The sequence below is a fragment of the Heterodontus francisci genome, chromosome 25, assembly GCF_036365525.1.
Source record: "Heterodontus francisci isolate sHetFra1 chromosome 25, sHetFra1.hap1, whole genome shotgun sequence".
In the NCBI taxonomy this organism is placed as follows: Eukaryota; Metazoa; Chordata; class Chondrichthyes; order Heterodontiformes; family Heterodontidae; genus Heterodontus; species Heterodontus francisci.
This window is the reverse complement of record NC_090395.1, coordinates 33,677,710-33,697,627: the sequence shown is the minus strand read 5'-3', so window position 1 is coordinate 33,697,627 and position 19,918 is coordinate 33,677,710. Positions and strand designations below refer to the sequence as shown.

General features: G+C 40.3%; 1 protein-coding gene across 1 annotated transcript; it reads left to right on the top strand.

Moving 5' to 3' along the window:
- Nucleotides 1-433: 433 nt before the first annotated feature.
- Nucleotides 434-19,388, top strand: LOC137384078 (C->U-editing enzyme APOBEC-2-like). Its single transcript, XM_068057656.1, has 3 exons — nucleotides 434-634; nucleotides 6,120-6,658; nucleotides 19,075-19,388. Exons 1-2 carry the CDS (start codon nucleotides 501-503, stop codon nucleotides 6,652-6,654), a joined length of 669 nt encoding a protein of 222 aa, XP_067913757.1. The 5' UTR covers nucleotides 434-500; the 3' UTR covers nucleotides 6,655-6,658; nucleotides 19,075-19,388.
- Nucleotides 19,389-19,918: the final 530 nt, after the last annotated feature.

Here is a 19,918-nt window from a genome sequence, read left to right as displayed (position 1 = left end):
CCAAAACTTGCATATGAAGAACAGTCACTTGGGCACAATGCCAACTGCTCCCCACAGAGCTGTACCCTCAGCAGAGTCCAATTAAAGGAATGATTTGTTGCAAAGAGGACCGTTCTTTTAAGAAACATAAATTTCTTAAGAATCTAACTTAAACATCAGCTACGTTATTCTTTTTCCTTTTTATCCTATTTGTTTTTGGTAAAAGATTCAAACAAAGGCTAAAAAAAATAAAGAATGAAGGGAAGGAAGAAATGTGTTGGAAAGAAAACATTGTGAATCGAGTTGGAAAAATGGGAGGATTAGGGAGAGCTGACTTTGATTGACGAGGCTGATGACGATGACTTGGTTGCAGTTTATTTTGGGCTGGGAGACCTCTCCCCCTGCATTGCTCCCTTATTTAGTGTGTGAGGCAGTAATATGACAGAGACCTTTCATTTGCTCAGTACAGAGTTGCTTTTGGTCTGTTCACATTGCACTGATCCGTCAGGTTTCTGTCCGCAATGGCTGAAAAGCAGATCAAAGAAGAAGAAAAGAAAGTTGACAGTGGAGAAAGTGCAGAGGGCGGAACAGATGGACAGGCTGGCACAGAGAATGAAGCTCTCCCTGACCTGGGGCCTTTTGAAACAATTACTGGGTGAGTGTTGAAGCTCTTTCTATACAGTGATGGCATGTCAGTAAAAAAGGAAACGTCAGATAGAAATTTGACAAACTATTGTTAAACATATTTCACCTCAGAGTAAAATGAAATGACCAGAGCTATCTACCATGCTAGTGCACACTATAGAAAGAGCTCTTACCATAAATCAAGAAGTGTTAGACAAGGTTTAATGTTGACAGGCAAAGTAGGAAATATCTTTGTCAGAAAGAAAGCAATACATTGAATTTCAACTGGCGTCCAAGTTAAAAACACTGGTAGGTACTGCATTTAAGTGATATTAATGAATGAGTTTTTAACACATTCCAAAGGATTAATTTCCTTGCTGTTTTGGTGGCCTGTATGAAGGATTCATTCACTAATATCACCAAAAGTTCTAGTTCTAGATTTATATGTCTGTGTCAGAGTTTTTGGACAAATTATTGTCTGTGCTGCAAGTACAGCAATGTGCTGGTTTTACGAATGCACTCACTGGCACAGAGCCTCACCTGGCAGGAGCTCATATCGGGAAATTACGGCATGCTGCCCGAGAATTGACCAATCTTTACGGGCAACATGCCTGCGGTGTTCTGTCAGGTGCTGCCGGCAGTTGAGACTTGTTGCAGGAACACATAATAAGGAAAAGTGACCCTCAATTATTGTGTCAAATAAGTATGTAGGAATGTGAAAGTGCTGTATGTAAGCAAACATGAACGTGGATGAGTATGTGTACAGTGTTTGATATATAGACGAAAAGGTGCTTCTGAGAGGTGTGATAAGGTGCTATATAGATACAAAACTTCTTTTTATGTGCACTGTACTATTGCAGTTTACATGAAATATATATGATATATAAATTCCACCTGAAGACTACACATTGTTAATTATATATTAATTGTATTGAATTGCATGTAGGTGGTAGCCATTAATTGGGGATTCACTTGTGCCTCTTTAAAAAGGAACAGACTAAAACAGTGGTTGTTGGGTGAGGAGTTATCTGGTTGTGATGTGCATCCCTGTAAATAAATGCTTATAAAAGTGTGTAAAAATTGGATCTACTTCTATCCTTCACCACCTGGCTTTCTGGAGTATAACACCCATGTGTAATGCGATGTGTGTTTGACTAAATACATACACCATAGAGGAATTTCAGTGATCCCACACTCCCAGGCTTGCTTGAAGGAAATGCATGTCAGGGAATCAGCCCTACAATCTCGTAGTCCTTTCTCTGACCCGCAATCTCTCTGAGCAAGGCTCTCCATTGTGTGTTTAGGGGTTTATGTGTGTATGGTCAGATGTTCAAATAAACCTCACATACTAAGAAGGTCTAGTTGTAGTCTATTCAGCCATTCTGCCTGTTATTAATAGGGATTATTGTCTCCTTTAATTTGCTGAAATAGGGTTACAGACAGACTATCTACAGGTACTGGCTGGTGCAGAGATTCAGCTGGAGGGACTGTGAGTTTTTGGAATATATTAATATGCAGTGTTCCATCTGTAGACATTTAATGAAATCATAATCTTTTTTAAAAGGATTATTTTAGTGTTTATAATAAGGTAGGATGTTTGGTGAGTTACGGTAGAAACCTTGTTTAGCTGATGAGTTAAGAAGGCTGAGTAACTGATGATAAATGAGCTAATTTATACATTGTGAGGTAAAGATGGAATTCTTTGTTCTAACCAGTCCCAGATTTTTCACAATCAGTCCAAAGAGACTAAATATAGGTCAGTGGAAATTTAGATTTCGTACTCAAAATAACCCCAGATTACCACCTTCCTGCAATTATGGAGCTATTTCAGCCCTTTAACCTGTCACTCAATACTGCCCCAGTTTGTGTGTTTCACTTAAAAATGTGAATACTGTGAATCCCAGTACTGCTGCACTACAAAGTCTGACTCCCTGTTCCTACCCATTCCGTAGCCACATTTTTCTCCCATCTTTGTTTATCTGTCTTATGCTGATGGTCTTCCTTCAATTTGGTAAAGCATAAAGGCAAAAGGCAACATATTACCCACTGATTACATTGAATCTGTTTTCACAAAGGAAGTGAATGATATGAAAGTGACACTAAAAGTGGAGAGGGAGGTTATGGACAGGATAGTAAGAGAGGACGTATACGAAAAAAATATCATTATTGAAAGTTGGTAAGTCACCTGGTTCAGATGAAATGCACTCTGGGTTGCTGAAAGAGGCAAAGGTATAAATAGTAGGAGACATTAGTCACAATCTTTCAATTTTTATTGGATTCATGAATAATGTCAGAGGACTGGAGGGTTGCTAATGTTATACCAATATTCAAGAAAGAACTGTGGGATAAACTAGGAAACTGGAAACAGGTCAGTCAGTCTCACATTGGTGATGGGAAAGTTATTGGAAACCATTATCAGGGACAGGGAAGCCCATGGAATAAAGGGGAAAGTGACGACATGGATGTCGACTTGCCTTAGTGACAGGAAGCAGAGGGTGGTGATGGGATGAATGTTTTTCAGACTGGGAGGTGGTTCACAGTGGTGTTCCCTAGGATCATTTTTTCGTCCGTTACTCTTTTGAATTTTGATAAACCATCTAAACTTGAGTGTAGGGAGCAGCATCATAAGGTTTGCAAATGAAACAAAACTTGGCAAAGTGGTAGGTAGTGATGAGGATAGTTGGAGACTTCAGGATGACATAGAGAGGATGGTGAAATGGACAGAAGGATATCAATGTGAAGAAGTGTGAAATGATGCACTTTGGAAGGCCTAATATGGAAAGACAGTTTACTATAAATGGCACAATTTTGCAAAGTGTAACTGAGCAGAGAGACCTTGGTGTTCATATATACAAATCCTTAAAGGTAGCAGGGCAAGTAGATAAGATAGTTTAAAAAAAGCAGATGGGTTACTTGACTGTATAAATAGAGGAATAGAATATAAAAGCAAAGAGATCATGATAGAACTTTATAAATCACTGGAGTATTGTGGACAATTCTAGGCAGCACACTTCAGGAAAAATGTAAAGGCTTTGGAAAATGTACAGAAGAGATTTATCAGAATGTTACCAGGGATGAGGGACTTCAGTTACATGGAAAGGTTGGAAAAGTTAGGACTGTTCTCCTTGGGAAAAAAAAGTTTAAGATGTGACCTAATAGAGGTTTTCAAGATGATGAGAGATTTTGATAGGGTAGATAGAGAAAATGTTTCCACTCTAGCAATTGGCCAATAACCAAAGGTCATAGATTCAAAATCATTGGCAAAAGATCTAGAGGAGAGATGAGGGGAAGTTTTCCACTCAGGGCTTTTGGGATCTGGAAAGCTCCACATGAAAATGTAGCAGAAGTTGATTACATAAATAATTTTAGAACGGAGTTGAACAGGTACGTAACAGTCAGGAACTTACAGGGTTATCGACAAAAAGTGGGAGTTGGGACCAGGCATGGCTGTTCTTTCAAAGAGCCAGTGCAGGTACAATGGGCTGAATGGCCTTCTTCTGTGCTGTAAGTTTCTATGATCTATAATTCTATTACCTGGTCTCTACCAGTGTTGCGTGAGACTGGTACTCTGAAAGGATGGGATCAAATACACCAAAAGGTCTCCTTCCTTTGAATCATTCTTCTGTGTGTAAGAATAGTCTAGGCTGATTCCCCCTTTAACTCTGCTTTCCCTCCCTGTGCTTGGATTAGTCGGTAGGTGGTGATGGAAAATATCAGTGCTGATCCTCTGGTGTCTCGTCCTTCCAGCACAATTGAGATAAGGAGAATTAAAAATAAGTCTGAAATTCCATTCATTGAGATACTGCTGAAAGTACAGAAGTGTGTTCCAGGCTTCACAGGACAATATGATGTGGGGTAGAGTGGAGATCTGAAAGAAGCAGAAACTCAGTTAAGAGCCTCAGATGACACCAGAATTGGTGGGCACATTTCAATTGTCTTGTTAATACTGTGATATTGGAAAAGAGCTTTCACCTTTAGAGAGGTGTTTTATTGCACATAATATCTATCAGAGAATGACCTTCCTTTTTAAACTGATTAATTACTATTACAATGCAGCGTGAGCACTCTGACCACATATTGTGAGAATATTTTATTACATATAATGAAAAACCTTCATTGATTTAGAACTTTTATCAGTTTTCTATGAAACATCACAAAGTGCTTCATGTACAATAAATTGCTTTGTAGTGTACTTACTGTTCTGTACATAGGTAATTTTGTTGACAGCCATCTTATACATAACAATATCTCAGAACCAGTAATTAGACAATGGCTAGTTGATCAGTTTTCAGTGGTATTGATTGAAGGATGAATCTTGGCCAGGCTTTTCTTTGAATAATGCCAAGGGGCTTTGAGCTGCAGTTTAGTTAGTCACATTTGCTTCTGAGTAGGAGGGTTTGGGTTCAGAAGGTTGTGGGTTCAGAAGGTCATGGATTCAAGTCCCACTTTAGGCCTTCAGCAAGTGATGTAGACAGGCACTCCAGTGCAGTACTAATGGACTGCTGTATTGTCAGAGGTGCCGTTTTTCAGATTAAGCATTTAACCATGGCGCTGTCTGCCTGTTCAGGTAAAGATCCTATCCAAGTTTCATCTTTCAACGAACATCATCAAAAAGCAGAATAATTGGCCGTTCTCTCATCGCTGTTTGTGGGGCCTAGCATGTAAATTGACTCTTGCATTTATTAGATAACAACAGTGATTACACAGCAAAAGTAATTTTTGTGAACTGCATTAAGCTCTTTCTCTGACATATGATTAGGTACTAGATAAATTCAAGTCAACATTCATAAGGAACCACCAGAACAGAGACTGGTGGCCTCTGTTTAGCCTCTCATCTGGAGGATGACACTTGACAATATAGCACTCCTTTATTTGTACATTGGAGTGTCAGCCTAGATTATGCATTCAGGTTTTGGAGCTTGAACCCACAACTTTTTTATTCCAAGGTCAGGGTGTTACCATCTGAACCAGGCTGACATACAGCTTAGATCAAAAATTAGATGACAGAGGTCCTCTGGTAGATATTAGATGTGAATCATTTTGCATAGTGGTATTATCATTATACCTATTTCTGTAATATCTTCTAGGGCTAACATCCTCTTGAGACCTCTGTGCTCCTCCAATTCTGGCCTCTTGCGTATCCCCAATCTTCATCTCTCCATCATTGACAGTCATGCCTTCAGCTGCCGACATCCTAAGCTCTGGAATTCCCTCCCTAAATCTTTCTGCCTCTCTCCCCTTTTAAAATGCTCCTTAAAACTTACCTCTGACCAAGATGTTGATCACCTTCCCTAATACCTTCTTGTGTGACTTAGTGCCAATTTCTTTTTTGATAATCACTCCTGTGAAACACCTTGTGATGCTTTACTGTGGTAAAGGCACTACATAAATGCAAGTTATTGTTTTTGTAGGGTTTTTCTGACAATTGATTTTTTTTTTATTAGCGCTGTATTAGTGAAACAGAAATACTTAATTTTCTTGCCATGTCCAATAATATCTGCTTCTTTCTTTTCCAGACAACGCATGCCATCCCCTTTCTTCAAATTCCAGTTCAAAAATGTAGAATATTCTTCAGGAAGGCATAAAACATTCTTGTGCTATTCCGTGGAGAAACAGGGCACGGATTGTGAGAGCTTGGAGGGATACGTGGAGGATGAGCATGCAGGTACACATGCAGAAGATGCCTTCTTCACAGATGTCCTCCAGGAGTGCGATGGCAGTCTGAGCTACTCCATCATTTGGTACGTGTCCTCTAGTCCTTGCGCAGTATGTGCTTCCAAAATCGCCGAGTACCTGAGCAAGTGTCCCAATGTTCAACTTACCATCTTTATGGCCCGCTTGTTCATGTGGGAAGAGGCTGAGATCCAGCAGGGCCTGCAGCAGCTGCAGGCGGCTGGCTGCCGATTGAGGATGATGAAGGGTCCAGAATATAATTACTGCTGGAATACCTACGTCGAAAATGAGGGAGAGGCTTTCGTACCTTGGGAGGATCTTCAAGACAGTAGCACATTTTACGAAGGAAAACTAAATGAAATTCTACATCATGGTTAGAAAGGTGAGACATTCTGACATTTTCCCAATTTTGGTTGTTGCCACACTGTTGGTGTTACTTTTGTTTCCCACAGAGCATTCTTTGCTGTGGGAACTCTTGTTTGTTTTCATTGATTTACCAAAGGTAAGAAAAGGTGAGAGTGGTTTTGCCAACACTGGCAGTTTGGTTAACATTTTATTGATTTTGTACCATCGTGTCAACATTTGGAATTCAAAGGAATAGAGAGAGGGACTGAGCCTTTCGCTTAGTGATAGCATCCCTGCCTCTGGGTCAGAAGGTTTAGGGTTTGAAACTGGACAGGCCCATGAGTGGAGACCAGAGTTCCAACTTGGAACTGCATCCATTGCTTATAGGCAGTTCTTCCTACCTTCTTGAATGGGTTGTGCGAGTCCGTAAAACTGTCTCGCCATAGAGGACTGTAAGTATAAGTCTCACTCCTAAATGATCGACCCCTTATGCTGAGATTGTGCCCCTGTGTTCTAGATTCCCTGGAAAGGAGAAACAACTTCTGAGTCCATCCTGTTAAGCCCCTTTAGAATCTCGTATGTTTCAATGAGATCACCTCTCATTCTCCTAAACCCCAAAGAGTACAGGCCTCATTTACTCAGCCTCTCATCATACAACGTTCTCACCCCAGGAATCAAACTAGTGAATCTTCACTGTATCACCTCCAATGCAAGTATATCCTTTCTTAGATATGCAGAGCAAGATTTGCCTTCCTAATTGCTTGCTGTACCGGGATATTAACTTTCTGTGTTCCTTGTACAAGTACACTCAAGTTTATCTGAACATCATATTTAGAAGTTTCATGCCTTTTAAAAAATATTGTTTTTCTATTCTTATTACAAAAGTGAATAACCTCACACTTCCCCACATTATAACTCCTGCCACCTTGTTGCCCAGTCACTTAAGAGTCTGTGGCCGGGATTTTACGTTGGGCGGACAGGAGCTGGCCACCGACTAAAAGGTCGGTGGTGAACCTGCATCCGCTTTGCCTAGGGATCCATTCCGTATTTTACAGGCTTTAATTGTTCCGAGGCGGGACTTCCACCAGCTTGAGGGAGGAAGTCCCACTTCATTGAGCTGCCAGCCAATCAGCATGCTGGCAGCTTTTAGTCCCAGCAGCTCCACTGGGAGCGGTGGCCATTGCTGGGACTGCTGCCCAGCCAACCGCAGAAAAAGACATGGAGCCGGGAGTTAAGGTAAGTTTTGGTTGCCTTGCCGGGGGTAATTGGTCGGGCCCCGGCGAGGCTAGGGTGGTCGGTTGGAGGGAAGGGGGATGTGTTGGGTGTTGGGGGTGGTTGGGGTAGTGGGGGCGGCCCTCCATCGGGCACCCTGTGCCCGATCATCAGGGCCCCCCCCCCCCTTGGGATGATCATCAGCCGCCTGGTTTTCCCTGGCGGCTTTTCCTGGCTCCAGGATGCCCACTTGCCATGCGTAAAATCCGCGTGGAGACGGGCGAAGGCCCTTAAGTGGCCATCTGTTTTTCGCGGCCCCCCCTCCCCGCCCTATGTAAAGGGTGGTGGAGGTGGGAGCGGGTCGGGAAAGCCTCCTGGAGCCTCCAGCTCCATTTTACGCCACCTCCCTGTCATCATCCCACTCATTGGGGTGGCGTAAAGTTCTGGCTTACATCTCTTTGCAGCCTTTGTGTCCACCTCCTACCAAGCATTGTATCATCAACAAATTTGGATGCGTTACTCTCAGTCTTTTGTCGAAGGCATTTATATAGTTTGTAAATAGCTGAGGCCCCGGAACTAATCCTTGCGGCACTCCACTAGCTACAGCCTGCCAACTTGACTCCGCCCCGTTTAACCCTACTCTATGCTTCCTATCCGTTAACCAATCCTCCATCCATGCTAATATATTACCTCCAACTCCATGAGCCTTTATCTTGTATATTAACCTTTTGTGTAGCATCTTATCAAATGTCTTTTGGAAATCCAAATTTGCTACACCTACTGGCTTCTCTTTATCTAACCTACTAGTTACATTCTTCAAAGAACTCTAATAAATTTGCCAAACATGATATTCCATTTCATAAAGCAATGTTGATTGTGTCTGATCATACCATGATTTTTAAATAAATTGTTAAGACTTCCTTAAAAATAGATTCTAGCATTTTCCTGACAACTTATATCAGGCTAACTGCCCTGTAATTTCCTGGTTTCTCTCTCCCTCCTTTCTTGAATAGCGATCTGCTGGGACAGTTCTAGAATCTAGGGAATTTTGGAAAATCATAACCAGTGCAACCACTTTTTCCCTTTTTTTTGGGAACTGTGTACATTAACACAACAGGACAAAATCAATAAATTGTTTACGAAAATGCCAGTATTAGCAACGCTGTTAGTGTCACAACCAGATACGAAGGAACACATCCTACAGTCGTTTCACTAGTGTTGTGATGTGTGTGTGACTATTTTGTACTACAAATTACTCTCCTGTGGCCTTGTTCTCGGTTAGTCAAAACAGATGGTTAATTATTAATACACTGGCAGGCAAACCTGCACCACCTTCACCACAGTGCCACCAGTGGTGGAATGACTGAATAGCAGACATTACAGGGTTAGCATGTAATTGAAGGAAGCATTAACCTTATACTTTAGTTTTGCTTGTCAACCTTACCAATGTCACAAATACGTTACCAAATGATGACAACAGGAAACAAGCACCACAGACAGGAAGGCTGAAGAATTTTTTTGTAGTTGCTAATCAATTTCCTATGGTATTGCAGTCCAGGTGAAATAGGATTAGCGGGCGAGGGATAATTGGAACAGGGTGCAGCGAGCTCAGTTCCTATTTTTAAATTATACATCTTTATTTTTACATACACTGATTTTACATCATTTATAGTTAATTCACAAAACTTAAGGCACTTTGGAAAAAATAGCAATTTCTCTGTCGTACAGACTGATGAGCTCGGAAAATCTGAGAAGCTACTGCATCACCACTGGTGGGGAGGGGGGAATAATAAAATTGTCAGGGCGGGAGGGGTGGAGGAGTGGGCAGAACACATTTTATTAGATGGATGGTGGGAAGGGGTTAGAGGCCAAATGCTCAAAGGTTTGGGGAGAAAGTTCGGGAAGGGGACAAATTATTTTTTGAGAATAAATGCGACTTAAGTGACCATTGGGGGGGGGGGGGTTGGGGAAGGGCCTCAACATTTTTATTCATTGCTAATAAAACTTTCCCATGACTGCACCTTTAAAATTTTAAATTACTTTGTAAGTGGTTAAAACCCTTTAAAAATGGCGCCGGTGCCACGAACTGCGGCACACTCATAAAATTCAGCCCTAAGTGTGCACACAGACAATTTTTTTAATGTATGATAGATGGTTATGCATTTACATTCTGAAAAACACAATGAGACAATTATAGATTTGTCTGACAAAACATTTTGAGTTGCACAATGCCAGTGTGAAATATTGTTGCTTTCAGGTTTATCACTGGTGGGTGTGAGAGCAATTTCTGGTGATGGATTAAAGGCATTACATGAGAAACATGCTGCAGAGCATTAAAATACATTGACTCAAGTGTGATTCTTTTTCCAGCATGCTGAAAACCTCTAGTAACACTGTGCATATTTTGCAGGAGATATTATAAGTTTATAACTGTGCTCAGAGGTGTTCATGACTATATTGAAAGCAGCTTCCTGACACTTCGCCTTGTCCTGCAGCTCAGTGATGCAGAAGCTGAGTACTTGTATGGCAGGGAGATGGGAGAATGCACATTCTCTGCTGAGGTAAATATCCTCCATAGAAAGTTAGTAGAACTTAACATATTATATGAGAAAAGAAAACAACATTTTACGTCAAAACAATTAGGCTGATGTGAAAGTTTTTGAAATATAAAGAAAGTGTTTGGTGCTACAGTCTAGTATTGGGTTCTTACTACTGATAGTTGCTATGGAAACAGAACACAGTGGCATGGAGAGTTTACATATCAAACACCCCTCTCCATACTGAGAATGCTTTCTAAACTTGTAAAATGGTGCCTTCTAATTGATGAACTGTTTGGCAACCATTTTGAATTACAAGTAAAGTCTCGGGCAGGGAAAGGTTATTCTGCTCACTGGAGTTCATCCCTCTGGTGCTGTAAACGTGTCCTCTGTCCAACTACACTTTGAATATCTCTAATGTTTACCTCAACTAACTTACCATGCAGATTATTCTAGATATTTTTATCACTTCGAATAAATTTCAATTTACTTTTTATTCATTTAAAGTTATGCCCTCGGGTCTACTTTCCTGGCATATTTGAAGGCAATTTTTTGGATTTACCTAACTTTCAACACCATTTAATATTTGACATACCTCAATGACATTCCACCATTTTTTCTACTGTACATTTTGTGTCTCCGAACTTTTCCCATCCCCTTCACATTTAATTAAGTGTGATTATAAGATGTCTTGGTAAAATTTGTATTGAAATAAAGTAAACAGAAAAAGAGCTGATCCAGTCCTTTCTCAGTATTCACAAACCCAGCACTGGCCAATATTTTGTCTTGCTAGTCAAGGTTTCTGTGGGCTACTGCTACCTGGCTGAGATCAACTTTACCCGTCCAGTCCCAATCCCATTTTTATTGGCTTTGGACTTGGCAAAAACAGCTTACCATCAGTTGTCAGGAAATTACTAGAATCTATAATTAAGGATAAAATGACTTAACACCCCTTGAGAATTTTCAGCTGATCAGAGACAGCAGGCATGGATTTGTAAAGGAGAGGGCATGCCTGATGAACCTGATTGAATTTTTTGAAGAGGTGACTAAAATAATGAAAATGCCAGTGGATGTTATTTATATTGATTATATATACAATAATTATATACACAAAATGATGAGGGGCACAGATAGGGTAGATAGGAAGAAACTTTTTCCCTTAGCGGAGGTGTCAATAACCAGAGGGCATAGATTTAAGGTAAGGGGCAGGAGGCTTAGAGGGGATTTGAGGAAAAAAAATTTCACCCAGAGGTTGATTGGAATCTGGAACACACTGCCTGAAGGGGCGGTAGATTCAAGAACCCTCATAACATTTAAGAAGTATTTAGATGAACACTTGAAACGCCATAGCATACAAGGCTATGGGCCAAGTGCTGGAAAATGGGATTAGAATAGATAGGTGCTAGATGGCAGGTATGGACATGATGGGCCGAAGAGCCTGTTTCTGTGTTGTATAACTCTATGACTCTATGACTATGACTGTATGACTGACAGAAGGCATTTGAAAATATCACATAATAGACAGTTAGCTAAAGTTCAAGCTTATGGAATTGAAGGCAACTTATTGACCTGGTTAGGAAATTGGCTGAGCGTCAGGAGACAGAAAGTAGGGATAATGGGCAGGTACTCTAATTATCAGGATATGACTAGTGGCATCCCACGAGGATCTATGTTGAGGCCTCAACTATTGACCATATTTATTAACGATTTAGATAATAGTGTAGAAAGCCACATATCCAAGTTTGCCAATGAAACAAAGAAAAACAGCATTGTAAGCAGTGTAGATGGAAGCAAAGGAGATATTCATAGATTAAGTGAATGACAAAACTCTGGTAAATGGATTTCAATATAGATAAATGTGAGGTCATCCATTTTGGCCCTTAAAAGGATAGATCAGAGTGCTTTCTAAATGGTGAAAAGCTAGCAACAGTAGAGGTCCAAAGAGACTTGGTGTCCATGTATATAGATTGTGAAAATGTCATGGACAGATACAGAAAATAATCAAAATGGCTAATGAAATGTTGGCTTTTATATCTAGAGGTCTAGAATACAAGACGGTAGAAGTCATGCTACAGCTATACAAAGCCCTGGTTAGACAACACCCTGGAGTACAGCAAGCAGTTCTGGACACCTCACCTTAGGAAGGAGATATTGACCTTGGAGGGAATGCAGTTAGGATTTATCAGGATACCTGGACTCCAAGGTGTAAATTATCAGGGGATATTACAAAAAACAGGGTTGTATTTCCTGGAATTTAGAAGGTCAAGGGGAAATTTGATCAAGATATCAAGAGGAAAAGGTAGGGTAGATGGAGAGAAACTATTTCCAGAGTTTGGGGATTCCAAGACTAGGGGACATTGCCTAAAGGTTAGAGTTAGGAATTTCAGGACTGAAGTTACGAAACACTCCTACACATAAAGGGTGTTTGGAACTTCTTCCGTAAATGCCAGTTGATGCTAGATCAATTGCAATTTTAAAACTGAGATTGATAGATTTTTGTTTGCCAAGGATATTAAGGGATGCGAGGCAAAGGTGGCTATATGGAGTTAGGTCGCAGTTTAGCCATGATCTCATGAATGGCAGAACAGGTTCGAGGAGGTAAATGGCTTGCTCCTGTTCCTATGTTCCTAGCTATGAAGAAGATGAGACGTGATAGAAAACAGAAATTCATCTTCTGTGACGCGTTCAAGTGATAAAGACGAACCACTGGGTGGATGAAGGCTTCATATTCAGGACATTCTTCAAACCTTGAGCAAATCTCGGAAAGCTCTTGGTATTCATGCAACCAAATGCAGAGAATGCTGGAAATACACAGCAGATCCATCAGTATCTGTAAAGGAAAAAAAAATAGAGCTTAACATTTAGTGTAGTCCTTTGTCAGCACCAAGATAATTTGCAGGTCTGATTCATAATGTTCTGGCCTGCAACTGATCACAGTTAGATGGGGTTGAACATACCAGAACCTATACAGCAGCTGTTCATTTCAAGTATACTTTTCATTACATCAGTGTCTCCAGCAACAGCAGCTGTTTCTATTTTGTTTTAATCTTAAAAGGTTTGTAGTTCCAATTCTGTGAGATGGCTGACATCAGACCAATGTGGCGATTGTCACTTTGACAGTTTGCAACTGCTCTTATATATTTCTTGAGTCACCTTGGCAAGAAATATTGAGAAAGAGGCTGGAAAGCGTTCTAGCAGATCACAGCAGTATTGTAGGGTCCAGTAGTTACTAAGCCAATTCTATCTTTTCAGATGTCGAAATTAACAACTAAAACATACACAGGCCAGTGCTGTTTTGACCCATGGAGTTAGTGATAGGCAAAGAGAGCCAGCAATAGTCTAAAACCTGGTATTAGTCACCATTTCAAGGATTCCAGATTGGTGGACAGCAAGGAATTTGGATTCCCTCACATGGGGCTGAATTTTACCAGCCCCTCAACGCCGTGGGTCGCGGCAGGGGGGCCTGTAAAATTCTGCTGGGAGAGGCCCGCTTCAACTCCCGACGTCGAGAAGGGCCCGCCGCATAGTACTAGTGGCGGGGGGACCTCGGTGTGGCCCCCACGCCCCCCCCCCCTCCCCCGCCGCTTGGTGCAGGGCCTTCATCTAAATACTTAAATCAACATTAATAAGATTCAAATGACCTTACCTGCTGGCGGCGGCCGTCCCACGCCAATTTTATGACCGCTGATCGCAACCTGCGCACCTTCGGAACTCTGTATGGAGTTCCGAGGCGAGAAACTGGTGGGGAGGGGTGAGGAATAAAATTATCAGGGTGGGAGGGGTGGGGTAGCGGGGAAACGTATACCTCCTGGTTGTGGGGATTGTGGGAAGGGGTTAAAGGGCAAAAGTGGAGAGGTTGGTTGGGGGGGAAGATCGTGCTGAGAGTAAAATACATTACAAACACAACAGACAGTAAACATACCATTGTGGGGGTTGGGAAAGGGCCTGCATGTTTTAATTTTTTATTTGAAATAAAAATGTTCCTACACCGCTTTAAATATTTAAATTTACCTGAAGGGTTTGGAGCCCTTAAAAAAAACTGGCACCAGTGTCTGTGCGATGGCACCAGACGCCGTTGCCGGGGATGTGGCGGTCGTTCCCTCTGCATCATTGGGGGTGGCCACTCCGCCCCCTTCATTTAAATCAGCACCTGCGCGTAATATCGTGGGGGCTGTGCAGCGACACTTCCATGTCAGAAGGCTGCCACTTTCACAGAGTGCCACCGCGGAGCACAGCGCGCTGATAAAATTCAGTCCATGGGTGTTATGCTTCTTTATAATGGTCTAATTAATCCACTGACATAAATGCCACAATTCTTCATGGTTACTGTAGAAAGCACAAAAAGAAACATAAGTTAATAATGAAATGTTTGGCGTTAGTACAATGAATCCAATTAAATCCAACAGTGAATGACATTGGACAACACATTTTCATAAAATTTGATGCCTTGACTCTTCAAAGATGAGCAGACAAATGACAAATGCATAGTGTGAAATTTCTTTAATTATCATTTTAAGAGGCATTAAGTTATTTAAAATAAACAAATTAATGCTTCTGATACAGTTTGAGCTTTTCCCAAAACTTTATTTACCTGTGTGCACAGAAAAAGGTACCGTTTCCACAAGCAGACCAAGTCTTCTGTGAATCTAAACTTGCACCCTTATGCATGTGTGAGTAGGATAGCTTGCCACAGGATTATTATCCCTTAATTAGATTTTAATGGACTGGAGACCTTGTGCATTGTTCACCACCTTATCGTGCCTCCTCCCAATACCATGCTGTTAAACCATTCCATTCAGGCTAAAATTATTAGTCAGATTTATTTATTGAAAAAGATCACATGGTACAAGTGTACAAGATGATGAGAGGCATAGATAGAGTGGATAGCCAGAGACTTTTTCCCAGGGCTGAAAGGGCGGTCACCAGGGGGCATAATTTTAAGGTGATTGGAGGAAGGTTTAGGGGAGATGTCAGAGGTAGATTCTTTACACAGAGAGTGGTGGGTGCGTGGAATGCACTGCCAGCGGTGGTAGTAGAAGCAGATACATTAGGGGCATTTAAGCGACTCTTGGATAGGTACATGGATGATAGTAGAATGAAGGGTATGTAGGTAGTTTGATCTTAGAGTAGGTTAAAGGGTCGGCACAACATCGTGGGCCGAAGGGCCTGTACTGTGCTGTATTGTTCTATGTTCTATGTACTATTCAGGTTAACTGAATGAAAGCAATAAGAGACTGAAATACATTGATGATACAAACATTGAAAAAATTTATAGATTCATAATATACAGAAAATGTCCTTTTTTAGAAAATACATTTTCTATAGTGGCTATGGAATTTGTGGGTGAGACCACCTTTTATTGACTTATGACAATATAATATTGTACATGTGTAGTATAATTCCTGTATCAGGCCACAGAGTCTAAATGTTAATTCCAGAAAATAAACTGAACTGAATGTAAGATTTGTAAAAAGTCAGTAGTGCTTGCAAAATTCAAAACACAGTGTTCAACCTTGGATGTGACGTGATTCCGCGATTGAACAACGTTTACTAAATAACCCTCAGTGTGCTAAGAATTATGCTGATTTAAGATTATCAATAGGGCTCGCAGTGTGGCGCATTTGCACATACTGGAAGCTACATATATTAATACACAGGGCCCTGTTCTTTGCAGACAGAAAGAACATGTATACACATTGTGCCTGTTTCAGCTAAACAAAATAAGTGACAGCCATTCTCTGGTTCATTCCTTAGGAAAATGCCTTGACCAATCGGAGTTAAGCTGCCTGGTTGAAATTTCAAACAAAGCTTGGCAGTTAACTGTCAGTCACCATACACTGGTGCATGCTCCATGGCAATGCCTCTACCAATCAGAGTCCACTTGCCAACCAATCAGCACATTCTTCTCATACACTATAAATTTGTTGCTTTTCCTTACATTGATATTCTTGCGAATTGTCCTGATGAGTGCAAGACGAAAAGCTTTGACAAAATGTGTCTATTTTCAGCAACACTCAAGTATATATATTCCCGACCAAGAAGACTTTAATAAAGGATTTCCTTTTAACTGAGTTCAAAGGTCCAGTGTAAGGGATGCTTGTACTTTGTACGAATGGTCAGTGTTCATACCCCAGTTCTTCGCCCACACTTGTTAATCCATTGAACAATATACATTTTTAACAACTCCTACAGCAAACCCCTGTTGATGGTTCGGCCATTTCAGATCTAATGCATTTGTCTGTGAAACATTGCAAGTGGTTAAAACCTTTCCTATGTCTGATTGGCCCAAGTTGGAGTACCTATTATTCGTCAGAGAATCAAGAATATGAATTAGCACCGAAAAGGTTTTGCTTTCAAGGTTAATAAAATCATCATACAGCTCCCCCTATTTTCATCTCCAGTGAAATCAACAGAAATAGATATACGGGTTCCGTAGATCTTCGGGTTCCGAAGAAGGGTCACTGACCCGAAACGTTAACTCTGCTTCTCTTTCCACAGATGCTGCCAGACCTGCTGAGTGAATCCAGCATTTCTTGTTTTTGTTTGAAATAGATATACAATAGATGGCTGAATCGATATTACCATTTTACACTATCACTCAAAGTCACAAATAATCTCATTGGGTGGCACGTGCTCAGTGATAGGTGAGAAAGCTCGAGATTCCAGGAGCTGGAGTCTGCAGTGTATCAGCAGTCATTGTGTTCAAGTGAGGATTATTTCTTCGGCTATTTTTTTAATGCATTTACAGTTTCTGCTGGAAATACCAACTGGTTGAAATATTTTTGCAACATTTTACGACGTCACCAAAGGCGATCATTCCCAAAGGTGTTGCCAAAGGTGACATACATATTAAATCTAGATAAGTACACATCTTTGAATGAAGGACTGTGACTGAAAATCTATGAAGTTAGCTGGTAAACCATAGATAGAACTGTCCTTTGAGACTGGCCACAATTCAAATATTCTTGCGATTCACCAGCTTTTTATTACCATATTTCCGTAATGTTCCAGTAACCCAAACAAAATATTACAGGGAACTTAAATCCTAAACTTGTTCAGATAACAGAAATTAATTTAATTGGTGCAAATTATATTTAAGTCCTAGGCACTTAATAGAAATATCCATTTAAAAGATTTTGATAGTATTGGGAAATACCCAGGCTAAAGCAGTGGAGCTGAGTAACAGCTTTAGACCTCATTGCCATATCCCGTACTGCCTTACTCTTTGTTGCATTGTTTTATGACATGTGAGGGTCTCATATTTCTTTGTACAATTTCAGCTGTCCCAATATTTATAGATCAACCAGTCGAGGGGAAGGTACACCAAAGACCAGGGTAATCCAATCAGGAGTACAATGAGGATGGAAACCTTTCTAATTATGTGGCAGCAACGAACTAGTTGCAGTCAGCACTAATAGCTAGTTGCAGTCAGCATTAATAGTGATCTTTTCATCTACATGTAGGTATCTGGTTTGGAATGCTTTACAAATGTGTATGCAGGTCTGCATCAACTTGAAGCTAGAGTGCCTATGATAGGTGCAGCCTGAAATAAACGAAGCTGCAAACCAGTACTGGATCCATTCACCCTGCAATCCACCCTGATAATCCTTTGTGGCAGCCTTAGCTCAGTAATAGCACTCTTGCTCTTTGAATTAAGAGGCCATATGTTCAAACCCCACTCTACAGACTTCAGCACACAATCTCAGCTGATCCAACAGCGCAGTACTCAGAGTTGCTGCATTGTCAAAAATGTTGACTTTCAGGTGAGATGTAAAATAACTCATGACACTTTTCATAGAAGAGAAGCAGTTCTCCCAGTGTCCTGGCTAATATTTATCCCTCAACCAATAAGCACTAAAACAAATTATTGCGTTGCTGTTTGTGGGACCTTACTGTGCACAATTGCCTGCTGCGTTATTCTACATTACAACATTGACTATATTTCAAAAGTACTTCATTGGTTGTAAAGCACTTTGGGATATCCTGACAGGTATTTTATAAATTCAAGCTTTTTCTATTTATTTTTTATAATATCCTATATTGAACTGCAGTGAAAAAAAATCCCTACAAATAAAATTTGTTGGGATTGAGTCGATTCTGTAGGTAACTGGACAGTTCAAATTGAGTATATTCATATGCCTTTTAAACTAGATGAACAAAGGAATACTTAATTGACTATTATAGTACCTAATATAAGACCAGCATTCATTACCCATCAATAACTGCCCTTGAGAAGGTGATAGTGACAAAACTGAGCAGTTTGCTAGGTTATTTTGGAGGGCACTTAAGAATCAACCATATCACTGTGGATCTGGAGTCAACACATAAGCCAGACCATCCAAGGCCAGCAGATTTCCTTCCCGAAAGGGCATTAGTGAACCAGTTAGAGTTTTATGATAATCTGGTGGTTTTATAGTCACCATTGTTGAGACTAGCTTTTTATTCCACATTAACTGGATTTTAATTCCCTAACTACCATGGTGGGATTTGAACTCATGACGTCAGATCACCAGTCTAAGCCTTTGATTACTAGTCCAGTAACTCAACCACTGTACTACTGTACCCAACTACTGAACTTTGAGTCTAAAGAAAACACATTTGTTTCTAATAAACCAAAAATCAGCTAGCAAAAGTTAACACCTTCCCAATGCTCTGCACTCACTGTGATGTATAAACAGTAATTGTATACTTTTCTTTATTATAGAGCATGGGGTGCTGTATGCCAATCACTTCAATAGCTCTACGCGATGCAGTGGGACATCTGGGAAGAAGCTAAACTCATTTATTCTATTTCACTTGGAATGAACTGAAAGATTTTCTGCAACTTCTCTTACCATGTATCTTAAGTTTGTTGCATTATCATTTTCTGTTTGTCTCCAACTTCAGTTCTTAGCAAGTAGTCCCTGTATCTTAGGAAAGGATTTCAATTCTGCCTAATAATGCAATATTATTTCAAATATAGGTCTACCTTAAGTCTGTAAAAATTGTGTTCATATAGGTTTAGATTATGGTAATAAAATGTTGTTTGACATATAGAATGCCTATGTTATGTAGCAAATATCACAGTTGCCATTATAGGATTATACTTAATATTCAAAATATATCAGTCATCACTGACACTTGTTTTACAATAAAATATCGACTGCATACCTTTGTGCTGCTCAATTCTTTCATCATCTGATGAAGCTATTTGTCCTCATAAGGCACAGATGAAAGTGCCTTTAAATGCCTCTTCTCCAGGAATAATACACTATAAGCATTAGGGGGTGTTACATCTGAAATTGAGAAAAAGGTCCTGACAATAAGATTCCTGTTAGGACAGAACTGAAATCCTAAAACTTACACAAACTCAAGAATTTCAAACCTTTCACAAAAAAATCTCTTCAGTCACTATCTTTTTGCTGATGTTTTCTTTTTCAATAGCAAGACTTGCAATTTATTCCCCTTTATACTCACACTTTGTCTTATTTAACAATTAGAATGGAATTCGTGCTAATAAAGAGCCATGACATTAATAAACAGCACGTACAACAGCCATAACTAACACT

Coding starts and splice junctions, on each gene's coding strand:
- LOC137384078 (XM_068057656.1), top strand. CDS start 501: ATGGCTGAAAAGCAGATCAAAGAAGAAGAAAAGAAAGTTGACAGTGGA. Junction 635..6,119: donor CCTTTTGAAACAATTACTGG/GTGAGTGTTGAA, acceptor TTTCTTTTCCAG/ACAACGCATGCCATCCCCTT.